At 38.0% G+C, this 24,252-nt stretch overlaps 1 protein-coding gene and 1 long non-coding RNA gene across 3 annotated transcripts; both read right to left on the minus strand.

The window, feature by feature from the left end:
• Positions 1–2,774: 2,774 nt before the first annotated feature.
• LOC147840455 (uncharacterized) lies at positions 2,775–5,335 on the minus strand. The gene is made up of 2 exons (XR_015512297.1): positions 3,628–5,335; positions 2,775–3,486 (listed from the first exon to the last, which is right to left on the minus strand). It is a non-coding gene; the product is annotated as an uncharacterized LOC147840455 (long non-coding RNA).
• An 814-nt stretch (positions 5,336–6,149) lies between these two features.
• Positions 6,150–15,401, minus strand: si:ch73-90p23.1. Of its 2 annotated transcripts, none has more exons than XM_087284832.1 (2): positions 15,269–15,401; positions 6,150–7,466 (listed from the first exon to the last, which is right to left on the minus strand). In XM_087284832.1, exon 2 carries the CDS (start codon positions 7,437–7,439, stop codon positions 6,456–6,458), a length of 984 nt encoding a protein of 327 aa, XP_087140958.1. In that variant the 5' UTR covers positions 7,440–7,466; positions 15,269–15,401; the 3' UTR covers positions 6,150–6,455.
• Between the last annotated feature and the right edge of the window lie 8,851 nt (positions 15,402–24,252).

Here is a 24,252-nt window from a genome sequence, read left to right on the forward strand (position 1 = left end):
TGATGACCAACAAACTTTCTCTGACCACACTTCTAGAACTGCTCGATCTTGCAGATTCGCACTCTATAACATCAGAAATGTCCGACCCTTCTTATCTGAACATGCAGCTCAACTCTTTGTTCAAGCTCTTGTTCTCTCCAGACTGGACTATTGCAACTCTCTACTAGCCGGGCTTCCAGCTAATTCTATCAAACTTCTTCAGCTGCTCCAGAACGCAGCAGCACGAGTGCTCTTTAATAAACCTAAAAGAGCACATGTCACTCCACTGCTCATCCGTTTGCACTGGCTGCCAGTTGCTGCTCGCATCAAATTCAAAGCTCTGATGTTTGCTTACAAAGCCACATCTGGCTTTGCTCCTTCTTATCTGCTCTCACTTCTGTAGAGCTATGTGCCCTCCAGAAACTTGCGTTCTGTGAATAAACGTCGCCTCGTGGTTCCATCCCAAAGAGGGAAGAAATCACTTTCCCGAACTCTAACATTCAATCTGCCCAGTTGGTGGAATGAACTCCCTAACTGCATCAGAACGGCAGAGTCACTCGCTGTCTTCAAGAAACGACTAAAAACTCAACTATTTAGTCTCCACTTTCCTTCCTAATCTGCAATTGCCTCTCTGGCTCCACCGCTAACTGTATTACAAATATATATATATATATATATATATATATATATATATATATATATATATATATATATATATATATATATATATATATATATATATATATATATATATATAGTCAGTATGCTGGCCAGTTTCATCTGCTCACAGACACAACCTCACCAGTTCTGGTTCTTAGATAGAAGATAATTTCTTTTAAGTATTATAGGCCGCCCCATGCTTGCACATACTTAAAGAAAGTTTGCTTTAGCCCCTAACTTATATCATACTTAGTCAGTGATTGTCAGAAATCAACAGGTCTCTAATGCAGTGCCCATGCTCCATCTATTGAGCCAGAATGACTAATCCTGGTCGTAGGCTGCGGAAACATCAGCCTAAACAATCTACTAGATTAAAGTGATTTCAGGAGATATTAGAGTTAAACAAGAATTTCACATTTATTTGTCAGCCAAAGATATTCCATTCCAATTCACATAATTAAACTAAATAAGCCAACCAAGATCGTACAACATCAATTACTCCAAGATACATTTAAGATTTAGAGATTAATACCTGACCATGTAGAAATACATTGCAGAGCTCAGAGACTTATAAACTGCAACGGGGTATCCTGGCTACAGGATCCCACAGACACTTCTCCACATTTCCCTTAAATCACAGGTGTCAAACTCAGTTCCAAAAGAATCGCAGCTCTGGACAGTTTAGTTCCAACCCTAATTAAACACACCTGATCAAACTAATTGAGTCCTTCAGGCTTGTTTGAAACCTACAGGTAAGTGTGTTGGAGCAGGGTTGGAACTTAACTGTGCAGGGCTTCGGCCCTCCAGGAATTGAGTTTGACACCCCTGCCTTAAATACTCAATTCACCATAAGACAGTAAAAGACTCTTGCCTGGTCATAAGTTGATTTGAAGACCATTCTCCCTGGAGTGAAGCATCTGGCAAAGGTCTTATCAAAGTCAAAACCCTAATTATCTGCTATAAGGGAGATTGTAAAACATTAAAGTGAAATTAGGACCTTTTACCAATCACACAGAGACATTTAAAATGACACCAAAGATGAATGTAGAGCCACAAGATACACCATATAAAATCTTAGACATTCTGTGTGGAGCTGCTCTGGTGGAGAAGGTAAAGCGCTGGACAAAGAGGGGGGCTCAGAATGCATGATCGAGCAACCTGAACAACTGGTTTCCTACAGTAGCTGATCTTCTTCTCAGATTAGAAAGTTTACTGTTTTAGTGTCTGACTATTCTCAGGGTCTTGTCTCATGTGGAGTTCCATAACAGTTCTCAGGGTTTATTATTATGGAGGGATATATCCATCCTTACAAATATCAGCTGCTATGGTCCAACATCTACATTATCAGGAGGATGAAGATGAAACCAGGGTGGACATTTCAGCAAGACAATGATCCAAAACACAGCCAAGGAAACCCTCAAATGCTTTCAGAGAAAGAATGTCAAGCTGTAGAATGGCCCAGCCAACCACCTGACTCGAATCCAATAGGAAATGCAAAACAAAGCTCAGATTTGATAGATTTTTAGAAGATTCACAAATGTTTTAACAGAAACAGAAAGTCGGCGTTTTTCTGGCATGTTTACATTCGTTTTTATACGATTTTAACAGAAACAATAAGACACCATTTTCTGGCATCCCTGCAGGCACAGGACGTCAACATAAAATGAACCACAATTCAACCAAATATCAACGTCTAATCATGCTACACCTTGACGTTGTGTGGACATTCTCACTATGACATCTATCAGATGTTGGATTTTGTTCACTTTCCAACACAACCTAAATTTAACTAAGTATCATTGTAATTTGATGTCGTTATTAGATATCAAAATAACATTGTCCTAAGACGCTGGCTAGACACTGAATTTTGGTCACTAGACGTCACCACCTAAATCTAACCTAATATTGACATCTTATGATGTTGTGGGCCTGCTGGGATTTTTAAATTCATTTTTAGACGATGCAAAAACATTTAACAGAAACAAAAAGTCACAATTTTCTGGCATGTTTTCTGCATTTAATTTTAGACGACACACAAACAATTAACAGAAACAAAAAGTCACAATTTTCTGGCATGTTTTCTGCATTTAATTTTAGACGACACACAAACAATTAACAGAAACAAAAAGTCACAATTTTCTGGCATGTTTTCTGCATTTATTTTTATACGACGCACAAACATTTAACAGAAACAAAAAGTTGCAATTTTATGGCACGTTTTTTACATTTATTTTTAGTCGACACAAACGTTTAACAGAAACAAGTTACATAAAAAAAAAATCGCCATTTTCAGGCATGTTTGTAATCATTTTTAGACGAAGCTCTAACACTTAACAGAAATAAAAAATTCACATTTTCTGTCATGCATACAATTTAACAGAAACAAGTTACACCAAAAAGCTGGCACATTTTAGACAAAGCACAAACATTTTAACACAAACAGCCAAAAAGACACCATTTTGCCCTGTTTATATTCATCTTAAGATGATGCGCTAACAATTAACAGAAACAAGTTACGTTAAAATGAAGAAGGTTTTTTTTTGGCATGTTTGCATTCCTTTTTACAACAACACTAACATTTAACAGGACAGAAAGTTGCCGTTATTCTAACATGCTTACATTCATTTTTAGACAACATCCTATTGTTTTAACAGAAACATGTTGCAGCAGAAATACGAAATTTTTCTTTATTTTAGATGTTTAAATAGAAACAAAAAGAGACATTTACATGTTGATATACATTTTTTGGCCATGCAATAATGTTTTAACAAAAAACAAGTTATTTAAAAATTGCTAAACAGACAACATAAACTACCTGAGGGTACATTTCTACCTGATAATGACAGTCTAACTCAGGGGTGCTCAACCCTGTTCCTGGAGATCTAATAAGGACCTGAACAGCACTTGATAATTACAGGCAGGTGTGTTTGATATGGGCTGCAACTGAAATCTGCAGGAAGGTAGATCTCCAGGAACAGGGTTGAGCACCCCTGGTCTAACTGATCCTGAAGGAAAACTACAGCTGTGTGATTGAGGATATTCCATCTGTCCCAACCAGACCTGACACATAAAGTAAAATAAGAGGTATTTTTTCCCATGATGGTTGGAATAACATACAAACTAAACAATAATTACATGACTCATGATGTACTGGTTAAGTTACAATTAAACGGCATCTAATGTGAGTTTGAGTATCATTTAAACATATATTAAAAGTATCACTTACAAATACATTAAAATAATATAAGGACATTCCAACCGTGTCCTTTGTATTTGTTTCAGACACTTGATAATTGTACTTGATGCTAAAATGGACTTTATGATTTTGGTCATGTATTTTTCCATCGCGAGCATGGTATTTGCCCCACCCGCCCCGTCTTCTGATTGGCTGTGATATTTAATTGACACAGAAACTCGTGTCTTGGCAAATTTGATTGTATCACATCTAGCAGAACAGTGTTAGGATCAATATTAGACAGTGCATTATAAACATAACCTCTGCAGGGCCCAACTAGCTTTACCAGAAAGTCTAAGTTGAGGTAAAATTGAGCGCTAAATGAAAACATTATAATACAAAAGATAAGATCAAGCCAACAGAGTGCAACATTGTGATCTAGAAGTAAAAACTCCATTTATTTCCTTCATGGATTTCTTAATGATAGCTTTTAACCTCTGAAGGCAGACCTGCTGTGACTTCAGAGGTTATTAATGCTTTGCTGAAATCAAGTATTTCAGCTGATGTTGTTTAACGTTTGCATTTGTAATGAAAAAGTATAATACTTACATAAACAATTGGAGAGCTGTGGTGATTAAACTGCACCAACAGCTTATTATCTCCCCCCACTCCAATAAAGACACAGATATCTAATTGGTGTTGCTGTCAACATATTTAAATGTAGCCTATATACAGTGTATTATTAGTTATATTTATATTTTGAAAAACTATTCCCATATAGAAATCTGATCAATGAAAATATATGCAAATTACATATACGACGACACACGTTTATATTTGGATTTCACATATATAAAATGTGTTATATATATATTTGTGTGTGTGTGTGTGTGTGTGTGTGTGTATACACATATACAACATTGGTTCTTGAATCTGATTGGCTGGTAGCGTGCGATATTCCGCAAATAACAGCGCTGGAACAGCCTCTTCACCCTTGTGTATTACTCCGCCCACATACAGCAACAAGCACAGCACACTCTACAGTTTGACAAATTTTCCTGCTGTTGGACAACATAATGTACTTTTGAGGCTTTTTAGTCGAGACTAGCTGTTTAGATTGCAACTATGCAGTTTATTTATAGGGATAGTGCCTATTTATTATTTCTGGTCATCAGCGAGACCAAAGAAAGGGATGGTTGACGTTCTGCCACAGGATGGCGACAGAGACCGCATAATAAGTCCCTAGAGGGAGAAAAACTCTGCTTTTTTCTCAGCATGAGTTTAAAACTACAGCAAATCAAATCATTATAAATCAGGTAAGAGACATTCTAAGTCGATCTCTCTCTTTTGTATGTTGTAGTGCTGTATTTATACCATAGTAATCTGGTAGTGTTTGCTTCGCTGTAGGTTTTTCTGGGTTAATTATTGCGATATCCTGATTGCAACAGAGAAATAATGGGAAATCTCTGTGGACTGATGGCATTTTATCTTAAAATGTGAGCAAAAATGACCTGTTTTGTCATCACTTTAGACATTACGCTAGAGAATCATTCAAAGACTAGATATAAAGCAGAGATGCCCAATGTAGAGCCCATGGGCCAAAGTTGGCCCATTGTAACCTTTAATTTGGCTCACCATCCCCTGAGAATGGTGAAGAGGATTGGGGAGAATGCCTTTAACAGAAATTGTCATTTCTAACTTACCCTAACCTTTTTTTGTATGTTTTTTTTTTACTGAGCTGTAAAAAGCAAACTGAAATGAAAAGTTTAAATTAAATGTAAATGAATCTCAGTTTGTAAAATGTAAAAGTTAAAAGAAATGTCTTCTAGTTATTTTTTAAAATTATTAAATAATTTCAGCCTACTAGCCTCAATAACGTTTGATTTTTGGCCTGTCATAAGAAAAGTTTGAGCACCCCTGCTCTAAAGGGATGTTGGTAAAGTAGCAATGGTTACTGCTGTTCTGACGTCAGCTGTACAGTAGATGTAAATGAATGGATTCAGAGGGTGCATAAGGGCGGCTATCGACGCATAAAGCTTTACTGGGAGGGATGTGAATTCCATTTTTTTTTATATTAATTTCAATGTGCTGTCAATCACTTGCCTGTTAGAAAATATAGTTGGATTAAGGGGGTTGGGGGGAGAGCAAAAATTGAACCCGCATACCCTTCAGTAAGTGTGCAGTTGTGCCCTTGAGTGCGACACGCCTCCCACCTGTGCCGATATTCAGCCATATTGCACTGCTACTAGTGTAATATTACTCATATATATATATATATATATATATATATATATATATATATATATATATATATATATATATATATATATATTGCACATATTGCCAAAGATCTATATGGGTTTTAGGAAAAAAAATAATGAAAAAAACACTTCCAGAACCAGCGCTGGTGAAAAAAAAGTGTGGCGGCTCTATTGCACTCTATATTGATAGTGGTCCATTATTCAGGTCCATTAAGCTGCTGCTGCTGCTGCAGTGCCGCATTAGAATTACATTCATTTGCTTTGGACTCATAAGCATGTGCTGACAACGCTCGACTGCAGTCAGAGGAAAACTGAAAAACACTGGCCCATATGGTGTCTCCTACAAACCACAGTCTCATCATGAAGCATCCACTCAGCTTCTACAGCGTGCTGTCAGTGGAGCTCTGCGTTTTCTCCTCAGCACTTGAACAGTTCAACAAAGGGCAATAAAGAGTCGTCCGACAACATGGAAGAACCAGACGCCTTGCCACCTCCTCCAAGACGTTCTTGAAAGTTCCTCTGAGCGCCGAAGACGAGAAGTAGAAGATGAACGGATCCAGGCATGCGTTAAATGTGCTCGTGAGTAAAGCGTAAACCCTCCAGTCTGGACTCTGCCTGTTGACATATCCAACCACATGCGAGATGTTGTAGGGCATGAAACAGATAATGAAGACCAAAAGTGTGCCCAGTGCCATCCCGATCGCTCTATAACGCTTCTTAGCATTGATGCTGGGCAGATTGGAGAGGATGTGGATGAATTTGATGTAGCAGAAGCAGCAGATGAGGAACGGCGTGCAGAAAAGCACTGCAAACAGCTCTAGTCGGACCGGAAGGAGGATCTGCAGCTGTTCAGGGCTGAATTCTTCATAGCAAGTGTCTCGCGTTGACGGATCGGTGAAGTTTGGGTTGGAATGATTGTGGTATTGCATGATGTAGACGATACTGCAGTGCGCCATTGACATGATCCAAAACACAACACTGGCGATCAACGCATTCCTGGGGTTGCGTTTGAGTTTGTATTTAATAGGAAAGGCCACACCGAGGTATCGCTCGACACTGATGGCCGTCAAGTGGAAGGTGCTGTTATAGATGGTGGAGTAGAAGATGAAACCCGACAGCGGGCAGAGGAAATATGGCAGTGTCCACTTCATGTTGGCCGCCTCCACCATGCGGAAGGGCAGGAAGAAGAGGAAGACCAGGTCAGAGATGGTCAAACTGAGTAACAGCACGTCCATCGGGGTGGAGCGCTGCCGAACCTTCTGGAAGAACGTGTAGAAAGCCAAGATGTTTGCGGGAAGGCCTGTGACCAGCGTGAAGCCGTACACACCCAACACCAGGTTACTGAGATGCACCGTCCACGCCATTTTTCGCTAAGAGGCAAGTATGGAAACCTGTGGAAAAAAGAGAAAGATTTAATTATTGGACCTAAATCCTGTACACAGCAGATCTCACAACTCAATTAGTGCAATTAGAGGGATACAAAGTTAGCATTAGCTCTACTAAAAAGATCTGAATGTCATATTAGACAGCAATTTTACTTTTGAAAATCATATATCCCACGTCACAAAAACTGCCTTCTTTTATCTGAGAAATATCGCTAAGTTATGACTTATGCTATCCATCTCAGATACAGAAAAGCTAGTTCATGCTTTTATGACCTCTAGGCTGGATTACTGTAATGCTCTGTTTGCTGGCTGCCCAGCATCCTCTATTAACAAACTTTAGCTAGTATGAAATGCAGCTGCCAGAGTTCTTACCAGGTCTAAAAAATAATAAAATTTTGGTAATTTATTAAATTTATATATATATATATATATATATATATATATATATATATATATATATATATATATATATATATATATATATATATATATATATATATATATATATATATATGTATATAAATTTAATAATTTTATATATATATATGTATATATAATTTCATATATATATATGTTAATGGATTGGGAACATCATCCCAACTGATTTTCAACAGATTCAGGAAATTTTCACAGTATGTCTGATAATATATTTTCTTCTGGAGAAAGTCTTATTTGTTTTATTTCGGCTAGAGTAAAAGAGTTTTAATTTTTTAAAAAGTAATTTTAAGGTCAAAATTATTAGCCCCCTTAAGCAATTTTTTTTTTCTCGATAGACTACAGAACAAACCATCGTTATACCAACACAATCTCACGGCAATTCCTAACTTTTTGATGTAGTGGCTAATTCGTATGAATTCGTACGATCTAATTCATACAATTTAGTACGATTTGCTCATCCCCCAATGATGGTTGGGTTTAGGGGTGGGGTTAGGTGCCATGCGTCCTTTTCAAAATCATACAATTTCGTACAACTGAACTAAATACTTACGTTTTCTCGTGAGATCAGGCTGGTTTTACAATGAATTGCCTAACCTGCCTAGTTAACCTAATTAACCTAGCTAAGCCTTTAAATGTCACTTTAAGCTGTATAGAAGTGTCTTGAAAAATATCTAGTCAAATATTATGTACTGTCATTATGGCAAAGATAAAATTTATAAAATATATACATAAATATAAAGATAAAATATATATATATATTTTTTTTTTTTTTTTTTTTTCAGCAAACCCTCTTGAGTGTCTTGTGCAAACACTGTAAATTGGGTCATTTATTAATAATAATGAAAGTAAAAACATGCCAAATGTGTGATTGTGAGGAAGCCACACAGCTCTGTATTTACCATGTGGCTGTCTCACATATGCAGTGTTCAGAAGTGGGTCAGGGGTCAAACTCAGTCTAAAGCTAACCCAGCACGGGAAATGCATCATGGACACTCAAGAGATGTGAGGTGTTGATGCTAAACAAAAAAATAATCTGCAAAATGCATGGAGAAACCAGCTCTTCTGGCTATTTGTCAGCCAATAAATAATAAAGTAGCACATGTTGTAATTGTTAAGACTATTATCTCCTTATAAATCGACAGATGATCTCTCAGAAGTAAAGGTACATGAGCTGTCACTGGGGTGTTATTTTTCAAAAGGTACACATTTGTACTTAAAGGGTCCATATTGGTACCTCAAAAGTATATAGTTGTACCTAAAAAATTTAAGAGGAACATATTTGTACTTTTTAGGTACTATATGTACCCTTGAGGTATTAATATGGACCTTCTTGTAGGTATAAATTTGTACCTTTTGAAAAGGTACCACCCCAGTGACAGCTTGTGTACCTTTATTGTGTAAATATCAAGTAGTTATACTTTAAATATTCAAAGAAAAACACATAAATTAAAATTGCATGATGATATATGATAATAAATTGCACAGTGAATCACCCTAACAAATTCCTGATGGTTTAATGCTTGAAAATCTCTCTTTCTTTCTCTTTAGATACTCTAAAGTAGGGTAAAAAATAAATAATAATAGTTACAGTATATAAACTTATATATCCATTCATTTTCCTCTGGCTTAGTTCCTTGATTCATCATGGGACACACCCGGAGGAAACCCACGCGAAAGCAGGGCAAAAATGCAAACTCCACACAGAAACGCCAACTGACCCAGCCAAGGCTCCAATCAGTGACCCAGCGACCTTCTTGCTGTGAGATGACAGCACTACCTACTGCGCCACTGTGTTGCCCGACAAATTATTGATTCTTATTTCATGACAAAAATCACTGGAATTATAAGTAAAGATGATGCTCCATATGAATATGAATATTTAGTAAAATTATTTACTGCAAAGAAATCAAAATTCCTTTTTGATTAGTGATGTACATTGCGAAGAGCTTAATTTAGACACCATAAATGGTGATTTTCTCAATATTTAGATTTCTTTAAAGCCTCAGATTCTCAGAAAGTCACATTTTGGCCAAATAATGTCCTACCAACAAACTATAAACGGATGGAAATCTTATTTATTCAGCTTTCAGGTAATGTGCAAATCTCATTTTCAAAAAAAGCACATTTGTGATGATGGTTTTGTTCTCCAGGGCTCACGTTAATAATTTATTTTGATGGTCCATTTGAGTATTAGTAGACTGTCTGCTTATTATTTGTTGATACTGCTCCGTCAACAGACATTATAACTGACTATAAGAAACTTTGCAAATACATGTCAACTTGCAATGTAACTTAAATTTACCAAATAGACCATCAAAATAAAGTTTGACTATATATATATATATATACACACACACACACACACACACACACACACACACACACACACACACACACAATTTCTTTATAACTAAGTTATTTATAATCAATTTCTACACCATGTTTGTTTTTCAGTCTACAATATCAAAAACTAAAAAGTAGAAGCAGAATTCATACCTGAAGTCAGTCCACCAGCACAAAGTCAGATGTGAATATGTCCCTGTCTCTCTGTAATATAATGCTTATAACACGCTCATTGTGACACACACAGACTTATAATGACACAACAGGAAAGAAGCAATAGACGCTTCCTGTTAAGCACCAAACAAGTATAATCATTATACTCTAACAATACAGAAGGTGTTAACAACAATTCTCAGTGATATCAGTAGTGGGCTTTTTAATTGCTTTTTAATTTAATTGCTTTTTAATTGTTATAAAATAGTTTAATTTTATTTTAAATGCACCCAAAGTTTTAGTCATTTTTTTGTTTTTTCTTACCTCCATGAAATAAAGTTGAAAAATGTTATTTTAGCAAATACTTAAAAAAAATTATAATCATTTGAAAAAATAATAATTTAATAATAAAATTTTAATTTTATTTATATATATATATATATATATATATATATATATATATATATATATATATATATATATATATATATATATATATATAAAATAATAACCCCAACTCTAACTCTAAATTAATAATAAGAATTTTTTTTAACTGCATGGAATGAAATTGAAGTATTGTGAATATTGAAGCAATAATAATAAAATAATAATATTAATAATAATAAAATAATAATAATAATAATAACGACAGTAATAATAATAATAACAACAACAATAATAATAATAATAATCATAATAATAGCAATAATATTAATAATAATAACAACAACAATAATAATAATAATAATAATGACAATAATAATAACAACAACAATAACAATAAGAAGAAGAAGAAGAAGAAGAAGAATTAATAATAATAATAATAATAATAACATAAAATTTTATTTTTAAAAAAATTATAACAAATAAATAAATAACCTTAACCCTAAAAGAGTAATAATATAAATTCAACCGTGTCCCTTGCGGCATTCTGTGGAGGGTGCTCTGGGAGTATAAGGGTCAGAGGCATTCTGTTAAGAGCAAACTTGCATGTTGGACTCCGGCAGGGCAGCCCTTTGTCACCAATTCTGTTCATAATTTTCATGTCTTTAAACCAAATTTGTATTTTACTCAAACATGACTGTGATTTATAATAAGGCATGTTTTGGCATGCTGTCTTGGGAGAGAGCCCCGGGTTCCCTACCATTTTTTGGGCGAAAGGGGAGTCTGAGCTCGGAAGGCCTCGAGAGCTCCCTTAAATTGATTTGATCTCCCCTATTGATTATTGAAACTTGCCATGGTGTGATAGACCAATAACTGAATGGCATATGTTTGTGCTTCAGAAGCCTAGAACTAAATGCTCATACACTATGCCAATTTAAATTAATCAATTCACCTACAGCACATGTGTTTGGACTGTGGGGGAAACCGAAGCACCCGGAGAAACCCACACCAACACGGGGAGAACATGCAAACTCCACACTGAATTTACAACTAGCCCAGCCAGGACATGACAGCAATGTTCTTGCTAGCCACTGAGCCGCCGTGCTGCCCTATCCTGGATTAATCTAGGAAAAAGGGGGAGGAGTAGAGGTGGATGAGGGGATTCTTCAAGACAAAAATAACTAAGGTGAGGAAATCTGGTATTTACAGTGTGTTTGGATTTATCTGATTGGTGGATCATGTGATAGCTAATACGGGACCATAGATATATATACACTAGATATCCCATAGGGACCCTGAGCATGCGTCAATAGCGCCGCCACATTGGTACAGTGCTCCCAGGACAAATGTCAGTCAACCGCACTAGTCAAGACAGTGTTATTACGTGAAGATGTAAACAAAGAAATCAAAGCACAAAGGCAGAACATTTCATAGGTAAGATTAAGTTTTTTTCTGTTTTTGTATGTTTTGAACTTTTGTGCTAATTAGGTAACGTTACTGATGATAACAGTCACTTACTGCATTCACCATACGGCAAAGCAGCTCCAACTTGCACTAAACACTCGGCGTATGCTAGTTTTGTTGAATAAAATCAGCAAACAATGCAAAAGAAATATGACAACGAGATGCTGCGCTGCCAGAAACTTTTATTATTAGTCAGCTAACGTTAGTGAAAGAGTCGTTCGGGGGATTCATTCACAAACGAATCACTCCGTCCATCAGTATGAGAAGTGAAAGAAGGAGAGGAGCTGTGTTTCAGGACATGATTAGATCAAATTTAACAGAGAGGGTGAATAGTACATTTCCATACACACAAACACAAGCTTTTTGTCAGGAATGCCCGTGCGGTCACTGATCCATCAATGTAGAAAAGTGATGTAAAATTATAATTTTCGTAATTAGAAAAAAAATTGCATACTAACATCCAGGAAAATATATCACAGATATATGTGTATATGTGTATATCTCTGGCTTTGGATGGCCACAGTCCTCCACTGTACCTTGGTCCCGAATTCATTTCAAAGGAGCGCTACCCTGTACCAAGATGGCAGCGCTATTGACATATTCCGTCCAATAGACAACAATAGGCCAGGCGACATCTAATGTATATATCTATGATACGGGACCAGCACATGAACCTCTTGAAATTATTTATAAATAAACTTCAGACATTATAAATCCAGAGAGGTTTTATTTCTTTTAATATTTTTTCCCAGGATGTGTATATTTAAATAAACTGAACTGAACTAAACTGAACTTCAGCTCTGAAAACTGACACAGCTTCAATTTACAAGAACTTCTATGTTAAGCTGCTTTGACTAGGGATGCTAGGGTTCTCCATATAATATTAATCGGTACGGTACGACCTCCACGGTTCAATACGCGCTTGTGAATTGCGGTTTTCTCGGTTTTGCATTTAAATAATTTATGTGCGTTTTATATCTCCCTGAATTGACTCTGTGTGCCTCTAAATCCATGAGCTGAGATAAGGAAACTCCTCCCCGCGAGTAAATATCCAATCACTATGCGCTATAGTTAGAGGGCGCTTGACCATCATTCCACACTTTAACATTGCGAGCGGCGGTGAAGTGAGGCTGAGGCAACAGTACAAGGAAGCGCCGGCGAAGAGAGGCAACAGTACGAGAAGGCGCCGGCTTCTTTTAAATCAGCTGTGAGAGGACATTTCGGTTTTGCCAGTAAGTATAATGCCAATAAAAGAAAAAACGGTGAACAAAAAATAACTGTGTGCAAGCATCGTTTTACACAAATAACCATGACTGCACATCTGCAGCGCCATCACCCAGCAATATCACTGTTTGAAGCAGGATAGCAGAGAAGGTAATAAAGTCCTCCAAATAGCAACAATCCCTCGCTGAATTATTCCAGCAAACATACCCAACTGTTTGAGAGATACATAAAACAACAAAGGCAGTGCGGGTGTTTATTATTTCTAAAGATTTGCAGCAGTTTTCAGTGACTGGAGATGCGGGCTTTTGTCATTTTATAAAAGCACTCGATCCGCGTTACAGACTACAGTCTCGCATTTTTTCAGCACCGAGATAATTAAGATGGTTTATTTATGTTTACTTCAGTACAAATATATTTTATTTGAAATGGCCAATTTATCGAGTGTCCCTACTATGTACTTACATCAAAAAATAAATACAGTGTACTTACTGCGTTCATAATGTATTTGAGAACACTTGTGGTGCTCTTGAGTTGGGATAGGGGTTGGGTTATGGCAGGTTTGGTGGTATGGTTAGGTTTAAGGGTGGGTTAAGGTGTAGGGAATGGTCAGCAGTGTATTTACAAATGTAATTACAAAAGTTAATTACAGATGTTATTACATACATGTATTTAATCAAGCATAAGTACACAGTAAATACATGTATTTACACAATAAGTACATTGTAACAAACTATTAATTCCTGTGTAGGTACATATTAGTTAAGGCCACTTAATATAAAGTGGGACCAATTTATCTTTATTAACTTCACATGTATGTTTATTTTCAACGTGTAGGATTTTATGTGTTCCCCAGTTTGTACATGGGCTACCAGCAGCTGTGAGATTTCAGAGTTCATTTTTTATGCAATACAGTAGGAACTAACTAGTGCACTTTTCTTGGCTTTTAAGCAAAACAAAATGAGTATTGCAATAAATCGTTTTTCTTTTTTTCTCCTTAACCTCTTACTGTTCCTATTGCCTATAGAATAAAAAATAAAACACACGTGTCAATCCATAAGAACCGAAAACAGTGTTAAAAAAAAAAATCGAGGTATGTATTGAACCGTGGGCTAACAGTATTGTTGCATCCCTAGCTTTGACACAATTTACATTGTAAAAGCACTATAGAAATAAAGATGAACTGAATTGAAATATTGGAGTATAAATACAGCCTAAATATCACATTTAATATTTTTTTTTATTGTTTCTAAAGTGTGAAATAGCGGTTTCTGAGCTTAAAACTCCTCCAGACTGTTTTTCGTTACATGATATAGAGCATTTGTTTTACAGTTTATGAGTTGTATTTACTCCAAACCTAATTATTCTTCATTATTATTGCTATACTTTTAGTTTTCATATGTTTCCCAACCTAATAAATGGCAATAAAGAAACCAGAGGTTGCGATGGATGAATTATCAGATGTCTAATTTAAGCAGAAGGCGAGCGTGAGACGTGTCTGGACGCTCCATTGCTTCGCTTATTTCCTCTTGTGCAAAACTCAATAGGATTGTACAATAGAGGGCAACACGGGCTTGTGTAATACTGTACAGCGAAACATTTCACTCTTTCAATATAGCTTACTAGTGCTTTCACTTTTGTCTGGAAGTCTTTTTAGGACACATTAAGTGTTTATATTCATGTATGTAAATCACTAAGCAATCGCATTCCCCCCAAGGCCTAGACTTTGACTGTGTTCAGCCTGACGGATGAAAGAACTGACTATCAAACTCAAGAAAAAGTTGGACGGGTCATTATTTACTCACCCTGATGTTGTTCCAGTCCCATATAGTGTTTGTTCTTTGGTATAAAATAAAGGAGATGTTTGGCAGAATGTTTGTCTATGAAAGGAAATGAGGACTGAAGCCTTAAAGCGACAGCAACACACCATAAATGAATCATAAACGCGGTTTATATAACTCCTGCTCCACATTTCAGATCTTCTCAACTTATATGACGGTGTTATGTAAGGAGCAGAGCCTTATTTAAGTTAATATTCACTTAGCCATCATAATGTGTCAGAACGAGATACGTACACAGCCATATCACCCTGCAGCTCACTGTTACTCACTGAAGCTAAGCAGGGCTAAGCCTGATCAGTATCTGGATGGGAGACCACATGGGAAAACTTGGTTGCTGTTGGAAGTGGTGTTAGTGAGGCCAGCAGGGGGCGCTCATGTGGGTCCTAACGCCTCAGTAAAAGTGAAGGGGACACCATACTGTCAGTGGGCATGTCTTTCAGATAAGACGTTAAAGAGACATCTGGGGGGGGGGGGGTGTTGTGCAAAGTGAAGAAGGGGGGGGTTGCACAAAGTGAAGTTTGGCTATGAAAGGGAGGGGGGAAGGAGCATGCGAACTGAAGAGTGGGAAGCGGGAATGAATATGGTTGCGTGTCGGGTTTGGTGCGCATGGGGACTAAACCAACAACCCGAGGGAGACAGAACAATACGGGAAAAGGGCAGGAGATGGGTCTGAAATACGGGAAAACGGGAGTGCTGGCAGATAATGGTGTAACCCTGGTGTCCTGGCCAAATTCCCCCTCGGCCCATAACCATACCATTTAACATTCGGATCATGAGGTCCGGGAGATTTTACTCGCGGATCCACGCGAGTTGAATAACATGAGGTGGGTGGGGGGTGGGGGGGTACTCAAAGTGAAGAGCAGGGGGGGTGGGGTCTGGGGTGCACAAAACGAATAGCGGGGGTCGGTGTGGGGGGGGTGTTTGGTGCGCATGGGGACTGAACCAAACCACCGGGGAGTCGGGGGGGGATTCCAGGAGTTTTACGGGAGACAGAACAATATGGGAAAAGGGCAGGAGATGGGTCTGAAATACGGGTGACTCCTGGGAAAAACGGGAGGGTTGGCAGATATTGGTGTAACCCCAGTGTCCTGGCTAAATTCCCCCTCAGCCTTTAACTATACCGGCTAACATTCGGATCATAAGGTCCGGGAGATTTTACTCGGGGATGCACGCGAATTGAATAGCATGAGGTGGGTGGGGGGGTGTGGGAGGTGCTTGAAGTAAAGAGCAGGGGGGAGGGTTGTACGCGAAGCGAAAGGGAGGGGGTTGGGTGGTGGGTCTGGGGTGCGCAAAACGAATAGCGGGGGTCGGCGTGGGGGGGTGGTGGGGATGCACGCTAAGTGAAGAGCGGGAGGCGGGGGGAGGGTGTGCGCGAACTGAAAAGCAGGTATGAAGATGGTTGCGCATTGGGTTCGGAGCGCACGGGGGAACTCAGTGGAAACAGGCCAAGTGAAAAAGCACAACCCTGTTAGACCATGTGCCGGGGGCAGAGCGTATTTCACATGTTTAAAATAGACTTTGCACCTAGGTCAATAAAATAGAGCCTTGTGTCTCCAGATGATGTCATCACTTAAATCAGGCGTGTCCAAACTACGGCCCGCGGGCCATCTGCGGCCCGCAATCAGTTTTGTGGCGGCCCGCGAGGCTTTTTATAAATATCAATAGAATCTGGCCCGCTATACAAAAATGAACGTAATTCAATAAATAACCACCGGGTGTCGCTATTACATGCATTAAGCAGCAGTTCTTGTTATGATCTATCTGTCTGTCTATCTGTCTGTCTGTCTGTCTGTCTGTCTATCTGTCTGTCTATCTATCTATCTATCTATCTATCTATCTATCTATCTATCTATCTATCTATCTTTCTACACACAGTTGAAATCTGAATTATTAGCCCCTCTTTGATTTATTTCTTCTTTTTTAAATATTTCCCAAATAATGTTTAACAGAGCAAGGACATTTTTACAGTATGTCTGATAATATTTTTTCTTTTGGAGAAAGACTTTTGTTTTATTTCGGCTAGAATAAAAAGCGGTTTAAATTTTTTTATGAACCATTTTAAGGTCAAAATTATTAGCCCCTTAAGTCTTCAGAACAAACCATTGTTATAAAAAAATAACTTGCATAATTACCTTAACTTGACTAGTTAACTTGATTAACCTAGTTAAGCCTTTAAATGTCACTTTAAGCTGTGTAGAAGTGTCTTAAAAATATCTAGTCAAATATTATTTACCGTCATCATGGCAAAGATAAAATAAATCAGTTATTAGAAATGAGTTACTAAAACTAATATGTTTAGAAATGTGTGGAAAAAAATCTTCTCTCCGTTAAACAGAAATTGAGGAAAAAATAAACGGGGGCTAATAATTTAGGGGGGCTTACAATTCTGACTTCAACTGTATTTATATATATATATATGCGTGTTTGTGTGATGTATGTAAAATTTGGCCCTCGACAATGTTTGTTTTTTTGCATCTGGCCCTCGGCCCAAAAAGTTTGGCTTAAATGAAGGCAGGTCCGGCAAGTTTCCTTGACTCCGCCCCCTTCTCCTATTAAATGTAACCCCAAACCATGGTTTTTCCTTCACCAAACTTGACTGATTTTTGTGAGAATCTAGGGTCCATCTTGGTTCCAGTAGGTCTTCTGCAGTATCTGTGCTGATTGGCATGCAGCTTAACAGATGATTCATCAGAAAAATCCACCGTCTGCCACTTTTTCAAATGATCAACTAGAAGTCAAGTTATTATTTCTTGCTCTTACAACTGAGATCGACGACAAGACTTTGTCAAGTAGTATACAAGTGACATGTCTTGTGTATTCTAAAGTTTTTGCTCATTGCATGTTTAATGCAATATTTGTTTTGAACAAACTGTAAGTCTACTTTGCATAGAAACGTAAGTGTGTTTTGATTGCTCAAGAACAATCATATCATGAAATTTTCTCCTTTTCTTCTTGTTTTTATCCTCGGAAGAAAAATCATCCCGCAGGTTTGCTTGAAATGTCAGGATGTTCATCCCTCAAAGCTTCTACGCAGAACTTTGAGTTTGTGTAAGCGACTCCCTGTTTTTTTTTGAGTTTATGTAATTGACGAGACGCCCGGAAGAAGCACTTCTTCACGTCACGCTGACAGGCAGGAAAATGCCGCCGAGAGGCTCTTCAGGGTTTTTTGTTGTTTTTTCCCTCTTCAGAGGCGCAGGTGAAGGTGAGAGGAAGTTAAATGTGTCAGGCTCATCATGTCACCGCCTGCAGTTTAATCAGAGACAGTGGCAATCAGCACCGCCTCCTCTGACATTTCAGCACAAACTGAAAGATGAATCTATGTGATAATTAGACTGGCCTGTTCCGCGGCTCGCCCTATAATTACCCGGAAATCTGCTGCCGTGTGCGAGTCGAGCGGGACGGTGTTTATCAAAAACACACGGCATTCACTGACTGCTGATTGATCCTGTGATTGTGCATCAGCAAAACCGCCTCATCAATCCTCACATCAGCAATCCTGAGTGACGGACACCTGACTGGACACTTTTAGAGATGCTCCATGAAGTACAATTAGGATTAGTGAATCATTCATAAGGGCAGAATAATGGCTCAGTGGTTAGCACTGTCGCCTCACAGCAAGAAGGTCGCTGGTTCGAGTCCCAGCTGGGTCAGTTGGCATTTCTGTGTGGAGTTTGCATGTTCTCCCCGTGTTGGTGTGGGTTTCCTCTGGGTGCTCTGGTTTCCCCCAATCCAAACACATGCGCTATAGAGGAATTACCAACATACATCAAACATGACATCACACAGGTTCCTGGTTGCAAAAGGAGGCCACCCAGGTGAAAAAATATATATAATTAAATGCTATTAAAATACACTTAAATACTGCAAATACATTTTTAGTACATTGTTATTTTTTCGATCTGTTAAGGGCCGTCTCGTCCCTGTATGAACAGAGTAGGAGTCTGGTTCGCATTGCCGGCAATAAGTCAGATTTGTTTCCAGTGCATGTTGGACTTCGGCAGGGCTGCCCCTTGTCACCATTTCTATTCATAATTTTTATGGACAGAATTTCAAGGCGCAGCCTTGGGCTGGAGGGGATCCGGTTTGGGGAACACAGAATTTCATCTCTGTTATTCGCAGATGATGTTGTTCTGTTGGCTTCGTCAGACATGGACCTTCAGCATGCACTGGGGCGGTTTGCTGCCGAGTGTGACGCGGCTGGGATGAGAATCAGCACCTCCAAGTCCGAGGCCATGGTGCTCCACCGGAAAAGGTGGTTTGCCATCTCCAGGTTGGAGGAAAGTCCTTACCCCAGGTGGAGTTTAAGTATCTCGGGGTTTTGTTCACGAGTGAGGGAAGGATGGAACGAGAGATCGACAGGTGGATTGGTGCAGCGGCAGCAATAATGCGGTCGATGTATCGGTCCGTTGTGGTGAAGAAGGAGCTGAGCTGAAAGACAAAGCTCTCGATTAACCGGTCAATCTACGTTCCTACTATCACCTATGATCATGAGCTTTGGATCATGACCGAAAGGACAAGATCTCGGATACAAGCGGCCGAAATGAGTTTCCTTCGAAGGGTGGCAGGGGGCACCCTTATGGATAGGGTGATGAGCTCTGACACCCGGGAGGAGCTCGGAGTAGAGTCGCTGCTCCTCCACATCGAGAGAAGTCAGCTAAGGTGGCTCGGTTTCGGATGCCTCCTGGACGCATACCTAGGGAGGTGTTCCAGGCATGTCCCACCAGGAGGAGGCCTCGGGGAAGACCCAGGACACGCTGGAGGGACTATGTCTCTCGGCTGGCCTGGGAACGCCTCGGGATCCCCCCAGAGGAGCTGAAGGAAGTATCTGGGGATAGGGAAGTCTGGGGTTCTGTCCTAAGACTGCTGCCCCCGCGACCCGGCCCCCGGAAAAGCGGCAGAAGATGAATGAATGAATGAATGTTATTTTTTTGTGTCAAATAAAAATTTGATGGTTTTACACTATAAATATTCTAATTAAAAGTATGTTTATACTTCAGGAGGACTTAAGTACACTTGACAAAAGTATACTAAGTACCAGTAATACTTAAATAAATTTTTTGTGTACTACAATAAAGTACACTACAAAAAAAAACATCCAGTTTTATTAGTGTTTTTCAAAAGTGTGCTTTAAATGCTTTAAACATTAGTTGATTTCTAGTACACTGTTTACATACTAATCCTAAGTTTAAAATAAGTTAATATATAAAAAATCTATTAGTAATGTATTGTAGTAGAAGTACATTTTCCCAAAAGTTGTACTTAAGTACACTTAATATAAATGCATTATTATCACTAACACTTAAATTGATTTTGAGTGTGGTAATTTTAAGTTTACATTAAATTGACTTTATTAAAAATCTATTAGTAATGTATTGTAGTAGAAGTACATTTTCCCAAAATACTTTTAATACAGTATTTAGCACACTTTTTTTTACAATATATATGTTCTTTTAATATATTACTATTATACTTTAAATTAGTCATAAATATATTTAAATGTTTAAAAGTAGGGTTCAAGTGTATTTCTACTTGTGACTAAATATATTTTTTTAAATACAGATATAGTTTGTTAAAAGCACATTTTATTTCAATTTCAGGGTGTCTTAAAATAGCACAGTTGAGTACACTTAGATGGTATTAAGTTTATCTTAACATATACTTAATACTATCTGTTAGTACATAAGTACAAAATTAGTGTGTGAAAATAGAGCACTTTTAATACATTACTGAAAAAGTATAATTAGTGTACTTAAAGTGTATTTTAGCACACTGCTTTAACATTTTGTATATTCTTTTAATATATTACTATTATGCTTTAAGCTATTCTTAAATATATTTATGATTGTTTAAATTGGGGTTCAAGTGTATTTCTAGTTGTAACTAAATATATATATACATTTTAGTTCAATTTCAGGGTGTTTAAAAATGGCACAGTTAAGTACACTTAGATGGTATTAAGTTTATCTTAACATATACTTAATACTATCTTTTAGTACATTAAGAACGTAATTAGTGTGTGAAAATAGAGCACTTTTAGTACATTACTGAAGTGTACTAAGTATATTTAAATAAAGTGCATTTTAGAGCACTTTTTTTTTTAACCTGGGCAGTTGCATTAGCAAACATGAATATTTGTGCAGCAGGATGCCAAAAACTTAAATTTAACCGAACACCACACTGCTTTTAATGCCAACCGCAGACATCTTTGGCAAAACGGGAGCTGAATGGAGTGAGTACCTAATTAGAAATGCTGGACTCTGCAGTTCTCATGTTATATCAGGCAAGTTCACGCTATGCTGAATCATACACATCACTCGTTTTTGATTGCAGCAATGATTTCAGCAAAAGCAGTTAAATGTGGCGAATTAAACTGCGGACACTGAATGTTTAGAATTAAATGTAAAAATGTACATTCACATACCCTGCCGTACAGGTGCAGTTCACTGTCAGAATGCAGTTGTTTTGCTTGTTGATGATTAACTTACCCAGGCATTGTACAGTTCTGTCTTCTTTCCTTGTCTTTGGCTAGGCAGAACCTCGGTTTTTAGCACTACAAAGTTTTGAATCTGGTCATCATTGAACATTATTTCTTGCACATGACCACACAGACAACATTGTTGGCATCCAAAGACTTGTAGACCTTTAACTTGTCCCTTGTAAAATCACTTGGAGTTTCAATGAGATTGTATATTTGGGGCTGGATGCTTGGCCATTTCGTCTTATCCAATATCCTTTGAAAGGGGCGCTATCGCAAAATGGACCAATCAGACGAACGCCGCTCACTTTAACGTTAATTTTGCAGAATCACTGTGCTTATGACTGGGTGACGAGCTGTAATATTACGTTGAAAGCATTATGTAAATAATATATAATCAATATAACTTATATCTAAGACAACAACAAATTCTGTACCACATCGGATGTCATTCCCTCGCTGTAAATGCTAGCGCTCCCGTTTTTTTGTCTTCTCCCACTGTTTAAGCAAAAAGGGAAGATCATTTTCATGCAAAAGCAAAAACATTTAACTTACAGTGCATCCGGAAAGTATTCATTGCGCCTCACTTTTTCCACATTCATTTATGCTACAGTCTTATTCCAAAATAAGACTGTACATAGACAAAATAATAAGACAAAATAATCACATTGACAATGTGAAAAAAGAGTGTTTGAAATTATTGCATTCATTTTCTTTTCAGCTTAGTCCCTTTATTAATTTGGGGTCGCCACAGCGGAATGAACTGCCAACTTATCCAGCAAGTTTTTTTTTTATGCAGCAGATGCTCTTCCAGCCGCAACCCATCTCTGAGAAACATTCACACACACACTCATACAATACGGACAATTTAGCCTACCCAATTCACCTGTACCGCATGTCTTTGGACTGTGGGGGAAACCGGAGCACCCAGAGGAAACCCACGCGAAGGCAGGAAGAACATGCAAACTCCACACAGAAACGCCAACTGAGCCGAGGTTCGAACCAGAGACCTTCTTGCTGTAAGGCGACAGCACTACCTACTGCGCCACTGCCTCGCCTTAGAAATTATTGCAAATTTATTAAAAATAAAAAAGCTGACAAATCACTTGCAGGTACTTTCCCAGAAAGGTCTGTATGTGTGAAAGTGGCTATGACCTTACAGAACATTACCGGCAATTTTCCGGGAAAGGTCTGGATGTGTGAACAGGCCCTTTTTGAAAACACTGGTAAATTCGTTCTGGCTATTTCTCGGAGAGAAGTTGTAACATTACCGGTAATTTGCTGGAATGCTGCGCTGTGTGTGAAGATTGCCGGAAAAAGTGCATTCACATCTAGAACACGCTGACGTAAGACGTCTACTCCAGCCAATCAGAACACTCAGACGCCTCCACATCCGCGCTGTTTATGAAAATTATTTTTCCAGACACATTTAGCTGCCAGATGTTAGTCAGATAACATTTCTATGTTCTTTTTTTTAATGCCGACTGTGGAAACAATAATCGATGAAATGCTTATGATAAACCGCTGTTTGTCAGCCTTCAGGCTCTGCTTCTGTCGGTTGCTTGACGCGTGTACATGAAGGAGCTGGTGAGCGCCAGCACACACACATATTATGAACATCTCGACATGTAAAAGTGTTCCTCCTCCATATGTTTTCTTTAAAGTTATTCACAATACTGATCCATCCACAGAGTTTGTGATGTAGTCAAATGTTTACAAACACAAGCGCAGCCGTTTAGAGCTCATTTCTGGATAATGATGTCAGAATTAACCGGTATTTTGGAATGGATGTGTGAACGGTCTTTTCAGAGAAAAAAAAAAAGATAACGTCCTTGCCTCTATAACAGCGCTTTTTTGAATTTACCGGTAAAGTCGTTCCGGAAATTTACTGGTATTACTGTGTGAAAGGGGCTTGCATGTGTGAAAGTGACCGTTGCATAACAGAGGTTTGTTCAGTAGACAATCCAAAACAAATATAGCTTAAGGGGGCTAATAATATTGACCTTAAAATTAGTTAAAAACTGCTTTTATTCTAGCCAAAACAAAACAAATAAGACTTTCTCCAGAAGAAAAAAATATGATAGGAAATACTGTGAGAAATTCCTTGCTTTGATAAACATCATTTGGGAAATAAAGAATAAAACATTCACAGCAGGGCAAATAACTTTGACTTTAACTGTATGTACTGCTTTTAAGACTCATCCTCACTATTAAGCAATGCCCTAGCAACAACGCAGCAACCAACTTGTAATATTTCTGCACAATAAACACTCATCATCATCATCATTCCTGCCGGTAAACACCCTTTAACTTCAGAATATGTTCTTGTGTGTTTACTTCAAAACATTACTGTTGTTTCCTGTTCGATGTTAAGCAGATAACACACGAAATTCACATGAAAGCGGATGTTGTGGGATGTCTAGTCACTCCGCCAGCTGATGATCTACTAACACTAAATTCTAGTGGATTAAAC

The sequence above is a fragment of the Danio rerio genome, chromosome 16 (assembly GCF_052040795.2).
Source record: "Danio rerio strain M-AB ecotype USA chromosome 16, GRCz13ab, whole genome shotgun sequence".
In the NCBI taxonomy this organism is placed as follows: Eukaryota; Metazoa; Chordata; class Actinopteri; order Cypriniformes; family Danionidae; genus Danio; species Danio rerio.